At 39.6% G+C, this 18,869-nt stretch overlaps 1 protein-coding gene across 1 annotated transcript in view; it reads right to left on the bottom strand.

Moving 5' to 3' along the window:
* Positions 1-1,235: 1,235 nt before the first annotated feature.
* The window catches only part of LOC111856097 (junction plakoglobin-like), a 25,255-nt gene continuing 7,621 nt past the window's right edge, over positions 1,236-18,869 (bottom strand). The window contains exons 2-16 of the mRNA XM_023835764.2: positions 12,892-12,930; positions 12,142-12,312; positions 10,783-11,039; positions 10,084-10,322; positions 8,588-8,789; positions 8,317-8,461; positions 7,736-7,839; positions 6,882-7,217; positions 6,215-6,370; positions 5,829-5,948; positions 5,440-5,590; positions 4,780-4,901; positions 4,467-4,509; positions 2,537-2,681; positions 1,236-2,226 (exon numbers count right to left, since the gene is read on the bottom strand). Of these exons, the coding sequence (XP_023691532.1) occupies positions 2,551-2,681; positions 4,467-4,509; positions 4,780-4,901; positions 5,440-5,590; positions 5,829-5,948; positions 6,215-6,370; positions 6,882-7,217; positions 7,736-7,839; positions 8,317-8,461; positions 8,588-8,789; positions 10,084-10,322; positions 10,783-11,039; positions 12,142-12,312; positions 12,892-12,904 (2,190 nt within the window). The 5' untranslated portion in view covers positions 12,905-12,930 and the 3' untranslated portion in view covers positions 1,236-2,226; positions 2,537-2,550. The remainder of the gene's footprint in view (positions 2,227-2,536; positions 2,682-4,466; positions 4,510-4,779; positions 4,902-5,439; positions 5,591-5,828; positions 5,949-6,214; positions 6,371-6,881; positions 7,218-7,735; positions 7,840-8,316; positions 8,462-8,587; positions 8,790-10,083; positions 10,323-10,782; positions 11,040-12,141; positions 12,313-12,891; positions 12,931-18,869) is intronic.

The raw sequence follows: 18,869 nt of genomic DNA, 5'->3' as shown, positions 1-18,869 counted from the left end.
AGATTTTAACAACTCTGAGCTATTAGTTAAGTTCTCCCCAAGCGAGCTCGATGGGCCGAATGGCCTCCTCTCGTTTGTATAGTTCTTATGTTCTTAGTAAGAAATATCCATATATAATGTTGTGAATGTATTAAAAAAAATATCAAGTGTAATGACATTTCTGCCAAATCATCATCAGTTAGAATAGGAGTGGTATGGACACTATACAGAAAAGTATATAGACAAAGGCATACTGTCCTGGGTGTACTCTGAACTGCACAGAACTGCATTGTCTTCGTGCAACCAGTGGAGGGCAAGATATTCCTTATTGCCTCCAGGGTAAATTCTTTATATGCAGTTTGGTGTATTTCTTCATCCATCTTCCATGACCCAAAAAATTATGACTATCCCCTTTTGATGCAAATAATGTTTACTATCTCATGAAAATGGTGCCTGTGAAGGTCAGGGATGTATTGGATGGGAAGCTAATATTTGGTACTCCTACCAATATGCTGAATGCAGGCGAAATGTGCAGAGAAAAAGATCAAAGTGACTTTGACAAGGACCAAATCATTATTGTCAGACGACCGGGTCAGAGCATCTCTGAGATGGGAAGACTTGTGGGGCCCTTATGGTCAGCTATGGTGAACAGGGTGTTGGGTGGCCAAGACTAAGCAATGTCAGATGTGAATGAAGGGCAAACCAACAGAAGGGCAACTGTGGCACAAATGGCAAATTGCGATTATCATGTGGCACAACACACAGTACATGGAGGTTATGTAGTCGTGGATCAACTTGTCTGTCCACCACATACCTATAGATGCTCGACATGTTATTGGACGTCCACATAATGCAACAGAAAATGGGAATCATTCAACCAGGTTCTCCTTCCATTGCTCTAAGGTCCAGTTCCGATGCTTTCTCGTCCATTGTAAGGCTTGGGTGCTCTGACTGGCTTGTGGCCTGTGATCATAATGTTTTTGCTCGCCACTGTATACATTCTTAGTTCAAAAGTTATAATATTTGTCAAACTCCTACAGCGTAAAAAACTAACAAGAGAATTTTAAAATATATTAAAAAGTCTGATTTTTTTCTATAAAGTTTATTTTTCTTTATGTACCATTTTATGAAAATTGAAACAAATCTTAAATGAAAGTTAACAGGATGGTTATGACAAACAGTTACTGGAGATTAATCTGTTTACCATCTGCAAGTTTCTGAAACAAAAAGTAATAACCAACAATTAAAGCACAATCTGTGGGTGTATTTTTTACTGAGAATATAAACAAAAATTACTGTTCTTTCAATATAACCTTTTTGGGACTTCAGTATTTAAGGATGTGTAGCTGATCTTACCTTGGATTTTGGTTAAGCATTACATACCTTGCATAATGCTTTGTGTTTTTTCTTGTGTTAATAAGATACATAGTTACAACAAACAGTTCTTAAATGTGTACACAGGAGTGAAAACAGCAGTGCCATTGAGAGAGGCTGAAAACAAAAATCTAAAAATGTTCTTTTAAAGTTTTCAGACTAAAAAAAAATATATATCATGATTATCTTCACAAAATAAAATCTTTGGCATATTTTGCCATACATTCTCCCCATATCCCTTAAACAACGCACACCATTTGGATTAAAAAAATAGCAATATTAATAAGAGAATCTATTAAAATATGCTAAATATCAGTAATAAGGAAGTCTATACATTACAAAGCAAATGGAAAAGGCTATGGAACATATAAAGGATTGTGATTCCAGTGTATTTTTCAGTTGTTTTCAGCTGAAGTCTCAGTCAACAAGCTGATCACTAAAGATTTCAGAGCCAGTCTTAAGTTTGAATAATCTGATTTCTTCCTCTTTTTACAAAAAAAGACAAAAAGTCACTAACATTTGTTGGTGTTAGGAGTTTAGAAATCAACACACCAACACTGCACCCAATAAGCTGTGCTTTAGAGAGCATCTTTCTAAAAATATATAATATATATGATCAATAAAAAAAATGTATACAACAAGAAACTTAAAATGTTTATAAAAGGAAAACTAATAAAATGTTACTAGTGTTATCAGTAGTGAAGCAATGCATTTAAGAACATTAGTCAACATCTCAGTGTATTGAAACCCCTCAAAAATGTTTGTTGATTTATAGAGTCTCTGATTGCCCTTCCTCCACAGATTGACTTTAGATGAGAATATCCTCATGACCTTCCACCCTATCTGTGTCCGTCATGCCTGTCCCATGCACGTCTGAAAATAAACAGCAGATATGACAGCAATGGTGTTACTATGTCCATTGTATAGAGAATTAGGGAATTATATAGACTAGGGTGCTGTATCACAAAGCAGGATTTCTTGCTTGGTTAGATCACTTACAATTAGCCCAGACTAAGTTAACGAAGATAAGTCCATTTAAACTGGGGTACTTTAAATCCGACAAGTTATACAGCTAAGCAAGAAATCCGGCATTGTAATACAGACCCTAAGGCTAGTTTTCCATGTAAACAGATAAATACATTAATTATATAACCAACAGTATGTTCCTTGGTGCTATACTCACTTCTTAGACCTGTATTAGTAGTGATCAGTATAGGCTTGTCTGTGCATGGTGTCATAACCCATGCTGGTTGGGTAGTCTTCTAGTACTTCTCTGTCTGGGTGGAGATCATCAGCGCCATAGGGATAAGGGTAGGCCATTTCAGTTTCTACAGCAAACATATACAGGTCAGGTGGCATTCTGTACAATACACATCAACATGCCTTGAAAAATGCATTCCATTTATTAAAACAAACACATTTTTGTGTGAGACTGTTAGTGATGTTGCACCAAAATACCGTATACTGAGCTATAAATGTCTGGATGGTATAATGATATGAAAAATTAGATACTGCCCAAGCCTACTATAAGCCCAGTGTTTTGTTCAGCAAGGTTTTTTGGTTATATTCCACCTGAACCAAAAGCACGCTAACAGTGTGAGCACATGACTTAATACTGCTGATTTTAATTCAAACATCCATCTCAAAGTCACACATGAACCAGAAAATCCATCTATCCATCCAGCCATCCACCCATCCAGCCAGCACAGTCACCTGGGCCATTTCAGGGAGATACAGTGCAAGGCTGAACCAGAAAAATCTCTCCTTAATTGATTTCTGACCAAGTAATGTCTCAATGTTTGATGCTTCTTGTGAAACATTGAACAAATTTGCTGTAAATTGTAATTTCATGATTCTAAACTGCAGAATGTCATGCACTTTTCATTTACTTGGTCTGTCTACTTATCTTTGGAAACATTCAAGAATGTTAGTAACTAATATAGTTACACATCAGTATTAGATGCCTACTTTAATTTTATGCCAGTCCAGTGGTGTAAAAATCATAGCCACCACCTAAATTCTACCCCAAACAAAAACTGTTTACATCCATAGCCCATTTGCCATGTGTAGTAGATTAGATTCCATACACTTTATAGGAAAAAATGGATTTTAATACTGATATTGACAGCCTTTTCTACTTAAGTTTTGTTCTTAGTTTGGTCATTATTTTCAATATGATTTTATCTAGAATATAACACAATGTAACTTCCTTATTTATACACCCAGAAACCACAGTCATTATGTAACCATTATTATAGTGAATGAAACAATTTACTAAATAATTAAATTATACATAAATAATGTGCTTTCTGCATTATTTATCTGGAAATACTTGGAGTTGAAATATGTCGTATTAGCATTTATCAGCAGGAAAAAAGTATTGGTGCCCAAGAGTTACCCAAAGTGATGTATGTGTTTTTATAAGTTTGACTCTGGTAGCTGGATGCTTTCACTTGTTTCCCCTTGAAGAAATCACACTTTTGTTTTGATGCCATTTCCTAGGTAATCATGTTAAACTGAAAGAAGGGAAACTCCCCAACTTATACGTGGATCTAGGGGGTGGCAAGGGGTGGGCGTGGCCACCCTAGAATGAAACCTGGCCACCCCATTGGCCACCCCCATCGTATGTAAATTTTGTGCATTTTTTTTCTTGCCCAGAATTACGTTTCTCTTAGAGCTGGAACTTTTCTTTATAGCCATAGGACACATGGGAAGCCTTTAGTGTTTATAAACAATGGAGAGTTTATGACCCTGGCTACCCCATTGAAAATTTTCTGGCTCCGCCACTGCCCCGACTCCCAGAAAATGTTCTCTCCTGTCACAAACCTCCACATCACATGACACTGCTATTCACCTTTCTGACTGGAACATGCCTAACAATAAGCTGCATGAGTAATACTAAATGTTGATGAGAAGTGTGTGTTGGAGCAGGATGAGGGGAAATATTCAAGAATGTGAAGATACATTCCAAACTCTCCATTTCCAAAATAACCACATTATTTGTACATGAACATATGCGAGTTAGACAGATGCCTGATGCATTAGGCCAGTGAGCTCTGGATTCTGCTGTCAATATCCGATACACTGAAATACTCGCTTTACTTGAAACTCACCATCTGCTAAATAGCCAGCATCTATAGGTATGGCATTGTGGGCCTGTGAACAAAGAAGTGTAAGTTTAAAATAAGATAGTAAAACACAGATTATCCCCCCATATCAATGCAGTGATTGGCTGGCAGCCTGTCTGAAGGGTATGTCCTCCATAACAAGCTTAGCATGAGTAATCATTATAGACACCTGTGTATTGATGCTTCAAAATTTATGGATATCCTTAGCATTTTACTACAATACATGGAGAAGAGCACTGGTGCAGTGTCATTATAAATGCTTCAGTATTACAGGATCCACGGTTGAAGTATAACTTACCATCTCCCAGGCAGCAGGGTCATGCTTAAACAGGGAGTGCGTCAGTTCTACTGAAATACGCTTCCTGTAGTCTGCAGTCTTGTCCTCAGAAATGCGGTAAAGGACAGCGGCAGCATACGTCGCTAGATGAGGGGGACAAATTTCAGAACTGGGTCAACATTCAGCACACCTAAATAGTTTGTGTTTTATTCACTGAATCTGGTGTATTTTTCCCTTGCCACTTAAAATTTAAAAACCAGGGAACCAAACTAGACATAAAGTCCAGAACACAGGAAACTCTAGAGGTGGGCAAACATCCAAAGAGGGCCAGTGTGGGTGCAGGTTTCTGGGTTGACCTTCCAATCAGCCAATAAGAAAACAGTGATTCTCAACTCAAATGCTGGGGACCCACTATTGTTGACTGATTGAGAGGCCATCCCAAAAACCAGCACCCACACCGGCTCTCCATGGATCAGCTTGCCCACCCCTGCTCTATAGTATGCCTGGGAAGATCTGGTCACAGAGAGATGTTTCACAGCTTATGAAGCTTCTCCTCTCTTCCTACCATGTTTGAAAATTGCTTTTATTATACACATTAAATTTTTTTAAAAGCACTATGGCATCCCATTCTCTCCCTTCTGTGTTATTGGATGACTTATTTTTGAAGCCCCGCCCCCATACCGATGCCCTCATTGTTGGAGTGCAGCAGCTCCATCAGCGGGGCAGAGGCCCCTTCAGCGTCGATCAGTTCGGCATAATGCTTATCCAGAGAGAGTTCGCAGAGAACGCCGGCAGCCACCCTCTTTATGTTCTCAACAGGAGAGTACAGCAGCTGGGGCAGAGAGAATGGAAAGCACAGTGTATTACTGCGGCTGAAATGGCCCAGTAAACAAACAAACAAACAAACAAACAAACAAACAAACAGACACACACACCTATGCAAAAGTCTTAGGCCGTTTACTGCCCATATACAGATCTTAAACATAATTTTCTCTGGCAACCTAAGACTTTTGCACAGCACTATGCAACAAAAGCAATGAAATGTGAAAACAATCGTTACTGCTTGTTACCTGTACAAACAGAGGGATTGTCTGCAGGTTTGCAATTTCATTCCTGTTGTTAGGATCCCGGGCCAGAATGTGTAAGGCACCTGTGCAACCTTCAACTATTTCCTCCATTCTAACACCATCCTGTCAGAAAAGGTGACCACAAAGTTGAGCTGATTAATTCTGCTTCAACACTGTTGCACGGTACATGATGTAAAGGCAAGGCGGGTGAACTTCCTAGCAAGTGTTCATTTACTAAATATCAGTTACCAGCCATGCATTAACTAATACAAGCTTAAGGAATTAACCTGAAAAAAAATGGAAGGCGTGAGAATTTTATACCAGACCGTACAACAGACAGAGGTGAAAATAATTTTGATCATGTCATGTGAAGCTAAATTTTGACTGACCTGATAGGTCTGCTGAGAGCTGGAAGTTGCATGTCTCTGAGCATCCTGATGGGCTTTCTGTAGCAGGTTTACCAGTCGAGGGATACTGCCCGCATCCCTCAGAGGTGCCTGGTTTTCTGGGCACAATGCTAAGTTGCGGATCAGACCAACAGTAGCCTTTGGAAGAGAGCAGCACAATAAGCACATTTTCTCTGAGTACAGTATTCAAATATTCAATCAAAAATATTCAATGCAAAAAACAGTACCAACAGACTAATAGTATTTTAGCCAGAGGGGGGTAATTCAGGTCCAGAGAGTAAAAGTCCAGACCAAGATTTTGTTTCAACCAACCAGTTGAGTATAAGGAGTCACAGTAACAGAGTACTGAGGTTGGCTGAAACAAAATCTTGGTCTGGAATTTTACTCTCTGGACCTGAACTACCCACCTTTGATTTTAGCCCCAAACATTTTAGAATTCTTTAGCAAAAGGAAAAGACACAAATGAGATGCAGATGTTCAACCATCTTCTAAGCACTTATCCTAGTCAGGGTCATGTGAACATACTCACAACACACAGTCATACTCTAAGGTAAATTTAGAGGCAATCATTTGCCTGACATACAAACAAAGACATAAACAGGCTATCAGACCCCAGACGCACAGGTGCATGTATGCATTTCCATTTTACCTTGACGACAGGCCAGTAAGGCTGGTTGAGCAGTTTGACAATAGCAGGGATGCCATAGTGCTGACGTACAGCATTCTGGGCTAAATCTGCATCGGGGTGTCGGCTAGTGAGGTGACGAAGAGCGCAGACGGCAGGCTCTGCCACATCCTCCTTATCACTGGCTCGCAGCAGAGCATGGATCAGCGATTCAACCCCATTGCACTGGGTGACCAGTGTCTTGTTGCGGGCGTTGTTGCAGGTCAGGTTGGAGAGGGTGCCTGTCGCGCATGTCAGCATATTGATATCATCTGATCCCAGCAGTCCCACCAGCACCTGCAGCAGCCCGTCCAGACCATCCTGCAGAAAGGGTGACATTGACAGTTGGCAAGACATGCATCTCAGGAGCCGCAGAAGGAAACAGGGAGGAGCGCAAAGATATGGGTTCATGAAAGAGTTAAATAGCAAGTGGAGCATAGATAAGTCTCAAGAAATAAAGCTGAAAGTGAGCAAAATGACGGAATGCCAATATTTAAACTAATACGAAAATAAGTTTTTAAACCTTAAATTTCTTTTCCCCAAATGTCATCAGCCCCAACCAGAGGCGCCGTAAGGGGGAGGAAAGCTAGGACGATTCCAAGGGCCCCTGAGTGACAGGGGCCCTAAAAAATTAGGAAAATAACTGGATTGGTTTGGACTGGGGGGCCTAACTTGATATGCTTTCATGGGGCCCAAAATCTCTAGCGGCGCCCCTGGCCCCAACTACTGAAGATCAGAAACGCTCTCAGAACAATTCTATTCATTAAGCAGTATATATACATATATGCACATCATATCAATATTATTCGTAAGAATAATAGGAGAGTTGATTAGCTAACCTGCTTGGTGGCAGCATCAGACAGATTGCGCAGAGTCCACATGCAGTTCTGCATGAGACGTGGACTTGATCCATTCAGGTGTTTCCCCAGAGCCTGCATTCCACCTGAGAGGGAGCGAGAGAGTGAAAAGGTTGCACAACAAATACATTTTCTTAAAGTTGCTAACTTAGGTGCATGCTAAAAAAGAACAAATATTCTTTATTGCTGTAATTACAAAGAGGTAATACTCATACAGACGCTCCCTGGGTTACGATGGGGTTACATCCCAATAAACCTATCGTAAGGCGAAAATATCGTAAGATGAAAATGCATTTTGATACAGTACACTTAGCCTATGAAACATCATAGCCTAGCTTACCTTAAACATGCTTAGAACACTTACATTAGCCCACAGCTGGGCAAAATCATTAACACAAAGCCTGTTTTATAATGAAGTGTTGAATATCTCATGTAATTTATTGCATAATCATACCCATCGTAAAGTAGAAATATCGTAACACAGACCATCGTAACAGGGGGAGCGTTTGCATTTTCCATGATGGAGCTGCCCCAACAGTCCCTAAGACCATTATTATACTTGCCAGCCTCCACAATTGCAGGCTTGTTGCTGGGGCAGACCGACAGCACCTTCAGCACGCGACTGGTGGTCCACAGCAGTTTCTCATAGTTGTAGGTCCTCATGATGTGCACCAAACCCTCTGGACCACCATTGGCCAAGATGATCAACTGAGTTATAAAGAGAGTCAGCGCTGAATGAGACATTGATGGTGTAGCAGTACACTGAAAAAAATCACAGCCAAGTCTCAATAATGAACTAGGCCAAATGATGCTAAAATGCACTCCTTTACCAACCTTACTCTCCTGGTTGCCATAGGAAAGTAACTGCAGACAGTCGGTAGTGATTGCTAGGAACTTGGGGTTGCTCTTCTTCAAGAGGGGCACCATCCTCTGCAGACCATCAGTCAGCCTTACTGCCATTTTTGCTCCTTCCTGATGCAGGAGCAAGTTGTGCAAGGTGGTAATGGCGTAGAAAAGCACAGGCTCCATGGGAGAGCTAAAAGATGGAAATTACTACAATTATTATCCATGCTGTCATATCCTGCTTCAATGGTGAATGACTTATGATGTCATGGGTGTCCCCTGCCTTATACACCCTGGAATAAGAGATTGTTAAAAATAGATGAACGATTGTTGGGCCTCAATACAAAAATGAGTTTATTTCACTGTTTCTTTTATTTCTCTCTCTCTCTGTCACACACACACATATGTGTGTGTGTGCGTGTGTGTGCACGTAGGCTTGATAGAAAGAGACATTTCAAGAAAAGACAATTACTATATTATCTAAAACAATAGGAAACTGCAAAATTTTCACCAATTTGATCTGGCTCTTCTTACAGCATACACACACACACACACACACAAGTGTGAACAAAGCTTAGGGTCAGAGCAAAGGGCAAGTTGCTGTTTAGGTTTAAGAGCCGATTACTCTGCCTGCCACAGCATTCAAACCCGCAGAGCTACATAGCAAAGGTCCTGTCTATGGCCAGAATGCGTAGATGGAGTGCCGGTGCTTATGGGCTCCTGCTGCTTTATGTCTGTTGTTTGTGTGAGCAAAAGCATTAAAACGATATATCCTTTCCCAAAAAGTTTTACCTAAGCTTGTTAAAAGAAAAACTGATTTATTACTGGGACCATATTGGCCCAAATAAAATGACCCCAGTTTTTTAGATGTTTTTTGGGAAAAAATACCGTCTCATATTTGGGCCAATATGGTACATATCTGCAGAAGTCAGCAATATGATGAACAAAATCCAGCTCACCAAGCTGTACATCATTAATTAAAGTTGTTGCTGTGTATGAGCCTCATTTGTGATGAAATATGTAACTGTGTACTGATAAGCATGCTGTTACTGAGAAAAATGGGCCAATTTAAGGGAAACCCGCACAGGAATGCACTTCTGTGCCCTGAGAACAGGCTACTGCCAACTGAAAAAAGACTGAAATGTTCATTAAAGCTACACTCATGTATTAGCAGGGGGCAGCTTTAATGCATGAAATTATACTTGATGAATTTCATTTACTCAAAGACTAATGAACCCCAGAAAATATACTTTATATGACATCATTACTTAGCTTATCTTGTAATGCATAACCAAGTTAACACAGGATGAGTTCCCAAAAAGTTTCTGTTTGTAATACACGAAAGTAAACCTCTTAGTGCCCTTTATTCAACAAAGCTTCAATTTCATCTGCAAGAGTCAGCGACATATGGAAAAAGGAACGATGCAAGATGAAAGTCATGCAAGTTTAACCGGCTGGCGTGACACAGGTATGAGTGATTGTCCCACCTGAGCATGCGGACCAGGGCTGGGATGCCTCCACACTTGAAAATGGACAAAAGGCCCTCACGCTGGTGGGAGAGGTTGTGAAGGATGCTGGCCGTGCACCTGGCAGTCTCCATGTCATTGGTGCTCTGCATGGTGCGCACCACCGCAGCCACCATCTGCGGCGACTGCATCAGAACCCGACGGGATGCATCCTTGCGCGACAGCTGGTTCACAATCATGGCTGCCTTGTTCACTACCACCTGCCCCAAAAAGTGCATTTTTTTTTGCATTAAAACATCCATTTCTTAAAGGTCACAATCCCTAAAAGATACATTTATGCAGAATGTAGATTCAATGACACAAGTAGTATACTAGGACCTACAGAATACCCCCATATATAGATATGGAAAGGTATTCCATTGCCCACTGAAGCCAAGTACAGAACCAAGTATCCAAATCTGCTTTGAACAATCATTACGTTTCATGAGCAGATGAAGATGGAAAAACGTAATGCATCATTTTACTAAGTGCTAACTTTCACAGTCTTATAATAAGAAAATTATGGTGGAAAGACATTAAACTCTGGTGTAGCTCATAAAAGCACTTAAGGAAATGCAGTTTTGAATGGATTTATAAAAGACAAGAATATGTCTCTTCATTTCACAGCCACTCTCTAAAAACTCTTGCACTACACAATGATCTTCCTGATCCCTTCCTTACCTGGTCGTCGTCGTTCAGGAGCTTCGTGAGCTCAGGCACAGCACGAGTGGCAAGCTCAGCATCGTCCTGGTAGTTGATGAGATGCATAATGGCTGCTTTAAGCAACTGAGAGGGCTCGGCAAGGCGCTGGACATTGGTTTGTTGCCCTGCATCAGTTTGCGTGGACAAGATGGATGTCCCCTCTGTAATAGTCTCCGGGTACATGGCTGCCCGCACTCTCTGGGCCCGTGTAAATGCATACTGGGACTCCACATCCGCTGGTTTGAGAAATTGGGGAAATTCAAACGCTGGATAAAGTATCAGTATTATAAGTGAAACTGTGTGTTCAGCTCTGGCATTTTAGGGGTACTTTACAAAGTCATATATATGTATCAGAAAATCTTTTAGACGTTAGTACAGGCTAAGTCTTACTTTACAAAGTGCATCCATTACATGAACTCAAAGCCTAAGGGGTGGTGTCTTTACTTTACTATGTTACTGGTACAATTACATCTATTAATTTAGCAGACGCTTTTATCCAAACTAATGTACAATTGAGAAAGCAGGATCCAAAGGACTTGGATGCTAAGCTCAACATAAGCAAAGCCATTCTGCTGTAGACAAACGCCGCTGCAGAAAGGCAGCAGGGAGAGTGGCTGCTTGGTGCTTATAACCTCCACACACGTACATAGTGGAGGTGGGACCCAAACCCCCAACCCTGGAGGATAACAGCGACAGTGCTAATCACCGAACCGCCATGCCAACCCACCTGCTCAACCAATATTCATCATGGACTAAAAGAACCAGAGATGCTGTTCATATTCATATATCAAGCCAAAGAGAACCAGATACCCTATGTTCCGCAGTCCCACCTTTCCTTCCTTTACCATGACTCTTTATGATTATCATTCTTATAAAATATTCATTGAATTCATACAATAGCAGCTGCTTTGCGGTTCCAAAATCTTGTTACGGGAATGGACCATCCATCCATCCACCTATTTATCCAGTATAATGGTGCAGGTGGGGCAGAAGCCTATCTTAGGCAATTTAAGACATATGCACACTCACGACATTCATCTGAATATGTTTTTGGACTGCAAGTGGAAACCCATACAATGTGGAGAGAACATGCAAAATGCACATGCGCAGTGCAGATGGAATTGAAATTCACTCCACCCTAGAAGTATGAGGCTACAGTGTAACCCCTCGAGCCACCATACCATCACTGCATCAACCAGCATAAACAATATAACAAACTAATAACCAGCACTGGACCCCTAATAACAGTGCCAAGCAGTAATTTATTGCATAGCATAAAATAATTAAGATGAGGAACAGTTCTTATACTAACAGAGTTTGTCTGTATTTGTATCTTACCTGCAGGAATCTCAGTAACTGTGGTGGTGAGTGTGTACTTCTTGGTGTAATCTGTGGGGTCATCTTCCATCAGACCTCGTACAGTGGTGGCACCGGATTGGATGCCTGAATCTCCAGTGTAGTACGTCTGCTGCCATTCAGTTACCTTCATTGCACCCTCTGCGTCACCCACTAAGGATAATAAAACGAAGGGATGTTTTCAGAGGTTAATAGCATGTTCAATGTATCATTTAAACACATGACAATGATGCATTCTCCCAAGTTGCCTGAGTAATAATTAACGGAATTTAAACAATCCAACTGCCAAATATCTGCGTATTGCATCTACCCATCCATCCAAGGCTGGAATACGCCCTGGACACAATGCCAGGAATACATTTGCATATTTAAAAAAAGAATTAATTTTTAACTACCACAAGAATTACTACTGGTGAATTCAGATGGTCAAACATGAGGAAAACAACAGAGACTGAAATATATGCGGTCTCCTTTCCATATGAAAAGTTTAATAATTACATTTGCTATTTGTACTGAAATAATAAAAGGAATTGGTCTTCACGTATCCCAGCTTGCCCTTCTGTAAAGTCTGAAGCATGGGATCAGATTATGAAGTCAGTCATTTTTCTGGCACCCCTGGGGCAGCTTTTGGGGTTAAGGGCCTTGCTCAAGCCCCCGCAGTAATATAAGTGAGCCAGACACTGCACCCACTATTAATACTACATTATGTACAGCATTGCATAAAATACTTACTCTTCAGTGCCATTTTCACCTTTGGATCTTAACGTCGACCTAGAAGACAGAATCAATGTCATTAGTGCTTAAAAATTTCTACACGAATAACCACTTCTTTTCTAAATAATATCATACAATAAGTGATATCTACGTGAATTGTGTGCAGTCCTGCAAGTGGAGGCAAAAGCACAACAGAAATTAAATGGGAATGCACCTTTAAGTTAAGTTAAGTTTTCTTAAGTGATTTCATGTCTGCTGCTATGAAAGCCCACGCACAAACTGCAAGCCTGGCCACTTGACCTATGTCCTTCACACATAGAAAATATCATTCAAACTTTGATCAAAGCAAGTTATACGAGTCTGCGCACACACCCAGTGCTCTTCCTCATTGTATCAATTACGTATTTGCCAGCAGAATACATTATGGAATTCATGTATCAAAGCTTTTAATATTTTCCCAATCTTCAAAGTTTCTCAGAAGTAGTTCTTTGGTATTTTTGATCCATGCTAACTGTAAAAACACTTAAGAATCTCATTTTTCAAACAGTTAGGTTATTGTCTCTATCCACCCTTTCACATTCTCAGCCCTTCCGACTTGGGGGCCAGGATGTGGGTGTGGTGTAATCTGATCTCTTGGATGGCGAGGGCCAAAGGGCGGAGGAGTCTGCATACCTCACGCTGACACTCCTTTAAATGTGCTTTATTTTCAGTTTGTGCCCAGTTTCACTGACATTCTCTCTCTACTCAAGAGTGTGGAGTCTGCACTTTTGTTTGGCCTTAATATTCTGCTTGTGTATGAGCTCTTCAGAGAATTTGGGGAAAAAAAAGATGAACAACAATATCTTTCCTAAAAAAAAAAAAAAGGCATACATCTCTTCCTATTTCTCCTCAAAGTTTACAAACGAATTGTTCATTTTTATCCCCGTGTAGGTACTTAGCAGAGTACAAATGCATACCAGCAAACACTAAGTTACCAAAAAATTAATATTGGTTTTAAAGCATACAAATAAAACAGAAAAATCACTGTGTAATTTTAAGTCTTTAATCAGATAGCATAAATGCAGGGCAACAAAGTAATTCAAGATATACTGTAATTTAACTAGTTTGGTCTTGTGATAATCTTGAGAAAGACATGCAATTCTAACCGCACTGAATCCAAAGGTTTAAAGTTACACAGATCATTAAGAAAACAAAACAAAACGAAACTAAACAAAACAAAAAACTATAAAACATTTACAATAAAAACAACAATTGCAGCCTGCTTATTTGTATCATATGTATCACAGGGAAAAAGCATAGGAAAGGAGCATTTTCCTAAAGTACTGTAAAAAAACTATGGAAACATGTTCGTATCATTTACAACAACGCAGTTCTTACTTGCACTAGCTGTACCCTTCCTTGGGAGTTTTGGCCAGATAAACAGCAAACCAGAAAAACCTGTTTGCTAGGTAATATGACTGGAAGTGTACGATCTTGCTTTTGAGTGCTTCTGCATACACTGACTGTGTGTTGTGTCCTTATTTTTTAGGGTAATTTCTGATGTGTGTATCGGAGTGTCTCGCTGGTGTACAGTATGTGTACACATACATATGGTCTTAAATGTTCCACATGTAGCTTCCTTAAGGAATGTCAGTAAAACATTTTTATTTTGATGACAACAAAAACAACAACAAGCAACAGCAGGAGGCAGAAATAATTTATTCTCATTATTTTTCGGCCCTGCAACAATGAATCAGTTTTTGGATTTCAATCTCTGATTTCACAATCAAATCTGTATTATAATTTCTGTTCAAGTGCCAGAAATGTAGGTATTTTCTTATCTTTAAATACTATCAAAGTATTGAACACAAATACATGCAAATTAAAAACCAAAAGTGACTCATAGGTCATGTGTCAGTCAATAAAGTGTAAGAAAGCATAAATAAAAACATTTTTTCCTTAGTTCTCATGATCTTAAAAGGCTCTTTGTGATTATCCTTTACGTATTGGAATATTTTACTGAAATTTTGTGTCAAAAGGGTAAAATACAAACCTTATTAATATATGAAAACAGAAAAATCTATATAAAGGATTTTAGCTTCTGGATTCTTCAATGATTATTGCATTGGTAATTTATGGAAATGCATTTGCACTATATGATGCTGATTGACATTTAACTTGATTAAGAAAAATAGGCTCATATCAGAAAACATTTTCAGGTGTTAACATCAAAAACAAAGTCTCACAAAGTAAATTAACAAACACACACATGTAATAATAATAATTACAAAATTAATTCATTTGTTCAGGCTAGATAAAAACACCTTTTTAAATTTTAAAGTGCTGGTTATATATCAATGCAATATATCACTCACACACACACACACACTTTTTGCTGGTTGGAACATGTCAATACAAATTCCAGAGATTCCAACTAAATGTTACAGTTTATGGTACATGCTAAAACGTAACTTCAACATGCATGGAACAAAACTGAGTTTCACAGAGTAGTTATTACTTAAGAATCTATGAGCAAATTCCAGTGGCTACCACATGGCTCCATGAAATGTATGTTATGATCCATTAATACTTATGATTCAGTACTACAGTCTGGAGAGGTAAACTGAACCAATCAGCATGAGAAGTACTGTAAAATCAGAGACTGTAATGGTTGTGTTCCTTGGTAACAAGCACTAGTTTGGGAATTGTGACAAAAAGTCACTCAAATACCCCTTGTTTGACCATTTCCTTGAAGTCACATAATAACTATGTTTAAACGAATCTCTTGAATTTGTTAATGTCATTTTTTTACTTTAAAAATGGACCATTTCCAGATTTTCCTTCATGACGGCAAATTTGAAATTAGAGCTTGCATGCTTGAATTTGGGTTCAAGATTTCAATCAATCAATGCAAACCATATACCGGTATCTTATTCTAGCCTTCCTGTTGGTGTGTGTAGTCATCAGCATCACAAATAGCCCCTTTTATCTATTCCAACAGCTGGTTGGTTCAAAAACAGAATTAAAAATGAAATGAGAACTTTACTTTTGGACATAGCTGCAGTTAAAAGACTGATTAAATATAAGTGTTGTCCATAACGCCACAGCTCCATACATTTTGTTCTGATTTATCTACTCAGTTTATATAACCCCATGAGAGAACTGGTTTGAAAGACTGCTGTAAATGAGATTCATAATTTCAAAGATAATAGTCATAACTTTAACAGCAGCTAATAAAACAAACGGCATCCAACTGCAGCAGCTCACGGAGCAGCCTTCTCTAGACTAGGTGTGACATTCCTCAGCAGGCACTCATTTCTCTGGACAGGATGTTCTGAATGAAAAACGCTGGCTTTCACTTGGTCAGCCTTAGCTAGCAGATCATGCTAAACATACGACAAAAGCCCTCTATGTCTTAATCCAGTGATGACAAAGAAGGCCCGCCATGATTACTTGTATCAAGACAGAATATCTGAAGGACCACTGACCAAGAAAGCAAGCTTATTTTTTTAACACCCACTGTTATTTAGGTTTTAATGAATCAACACAATTCCAGTATCAGGACAGGCAAGACACAGCCACACCTGAATAGGCTTATTACCCTATGAATACCTATGAAGACCCAGCTTATCTGGTTTCGCTACAGAGGACGAGATCTCATTCTACCTTGAATACCACCTAAAAATGCAAACATCTTTCGAAATTTTCGTAAAGCTTTCCCTCAGATTCCATATTTTAAAAAGCTATTTTTTTTAAGTAAAAATGCTTCCACACATTGAACATGCTCTTGCATGCTGTATAAATATTAAAGATATCTAAACATTGAAAACTACTCAATGCACAACAGTGAGTGAGACCCTACTCAAACTTATAAGCCAGCTATGCTTGGACAGGACAGGCATCCTGAATTTTAAGGAAATAAAATGAATGTGTATTTTGTGCTTGCAAACTTACATCTTGAATGTGTACTGTAGTGTCATACCTTCAGAACTTGTGGGTTGGTGTGTGGAGTATGAATACTCTCCCCAGAGCACACTGGTTTCCTTACTCAGTGCAGATATGAGCTGTTAGGATAACCAATGTCTGCAAATACTCTATGACTGCATGCACATATGTACCCTGCGACTGATCCCACCCAGCGAGTAACCGATGTCCGCAAATACTCCATGATTGCATGCACATATGTACCCTGTGACTGATCCCACCCAGCGAGTAACCGATGTTCGCAAATACTCCATGACTGCATGCACATATGTACCCTGCGACTGATCCCACCCAGTGAGTAACCGATGTCCGCAAATACTCTATGACTGCATGCACATATGTACCCTGCGACTGATCCCACCCAGCGAGTAACCGATGCCACAAATACTCTATGACAGCATGTACATATGTATCCTAACATAATCAGAACTAACATAATCAGAATGGTGTCCTCACTTTGTATCAGACTTATTTGAACAGAGTATCTTTCAGGACATTACTTTTTTAAACTTGTCAGCCATGTGACCTTGTTACTAGGGGGTTCAGTATTGGCCATAAAGGAAGTAAACAGTAACTATACTTCCTAAAAAGAAAATATGTAGATAGTACTGCAGTTTATTTGGATAGGTGATTTCAATACGGAAATATAAAATATCACAGCTCATGTTGAAGTATAAAAATTATCCAAGATATTCCTTTCCCCCTAAATCACCTTGAAAACAGCAGCACACCAGCACCAGGTCATCACTGCCAAGCACACATCAGTAAATGTTCAGTCTTTTGCTTCACTGCCCTTTTGCCACAGAGTCTTCTGCTCCTCCTGAATCTGGAGTACACTGGCTAAACACATCATGACTTTTCAGTTCACTCAAGAACAGCTATTAGCCCAAGACAGTGATGTGAATGGAAAGTGGCAGAGGGTCACTCTCCCACCTCACAGCTTCAGGGGCAGCTGAAAAACCACTTAAGAACACAAACCATGCAGCACAGCAAGCATCCTTTATCGTCTGCCTCATTTAACGCTTAACCTCATTTTCCTTATAGGATTTATTCTTGTTCTGACCCACATAGTACTTTTTTCCCTTCAACATGGCATGTTGGAGAGGGAAAATAGAGGGTTTAATATTAATTAAACACATCTTGAACCTATTCTGAATTAAGTAGCAAAAAAAGCATTTAAAAATCACAACGATTAAATAAATCAGTTAATGGGCAATCATATATAATTTTACTGAGGCAAATAAAATTTCACTTTAAAGAACTAGTCACTGATCAGTCTGTATTACCCCTTTTGCTGTTGTTTAATTTAAAAGGTATTTCGTTCCAGAGTGGCTAAATAAAAGTAAAAAAAAAAAGCAGACACTCATCACAATACAAGTCAATTTAAATAAATGGTCAGGAAACTTAGCAATGCAAGTTTCTCCAAAAACTGCCCATGGGATTCCAATCTCTGGTAGCCAGCATGTCTCCAAAGCGTGCAAATGCACCCAGCCCATTAAAGCCACAGTGATGTTTATTTGCTTAATTACCGGAATTATTCCAGTACGGAGAAACACAGACCTTTGTCAAAAGCCAACTGCCAGGCAAGAGTTCCTGCATCGTCAGGAGGCACCAGTCCATTATTTAAGGCTGCCTTTCAGAGCTGCCCCCCCCCCCTCTTTGGGGAATACCACTGGGGGAGGGGGAGGCTGGTTTGTGTATCTCATGGTCAGCTGCTGACCTTGATGCATTACTGGCTGAATTACCAAAACAAACTTCCGCATGAGCAAAGTCCATAGAAGGAAAAAAAAATCAAAACAAATACAGAAAATGGTTAACAGGGGAAATGTAATAGTTAAACTGTATCAAGAATACTGCACCCTTAATGTTTATGAAACAAATTCCAGACAGACAGACAGACACACACAGACAGACACACACAGACAGACACACACAGACAGACAGACTCACACATGCATATATCCTGTTACACTCAATGTATGCTGACAAATCACTTGAACAATGGTCACAAAATGCGTGTCCATGTGTAAAGG

The sequence above is a fragment of the Paramormyrops kingsleyae genome, chromosome 5, assembly GCF_048594095.1.
Source record: "Paramormyrops kingsleyae isolate MSU_618 chromosome 5, PKINGS_0.4, whole genome shotgun sequence".
In the NCBI taxonomy this organism is placed as follows: Eukaryota; Metazoa; Chordata; class Actinopteri; order Osteoglossiformes; family Mormyridae; genus Paramormyrops; species Paramormyrops kingsleyae.
Note: the sequence above shows the minus strand (reverse complement) of the source record. Positions and strands in the feature narration are given on the sequence as shown.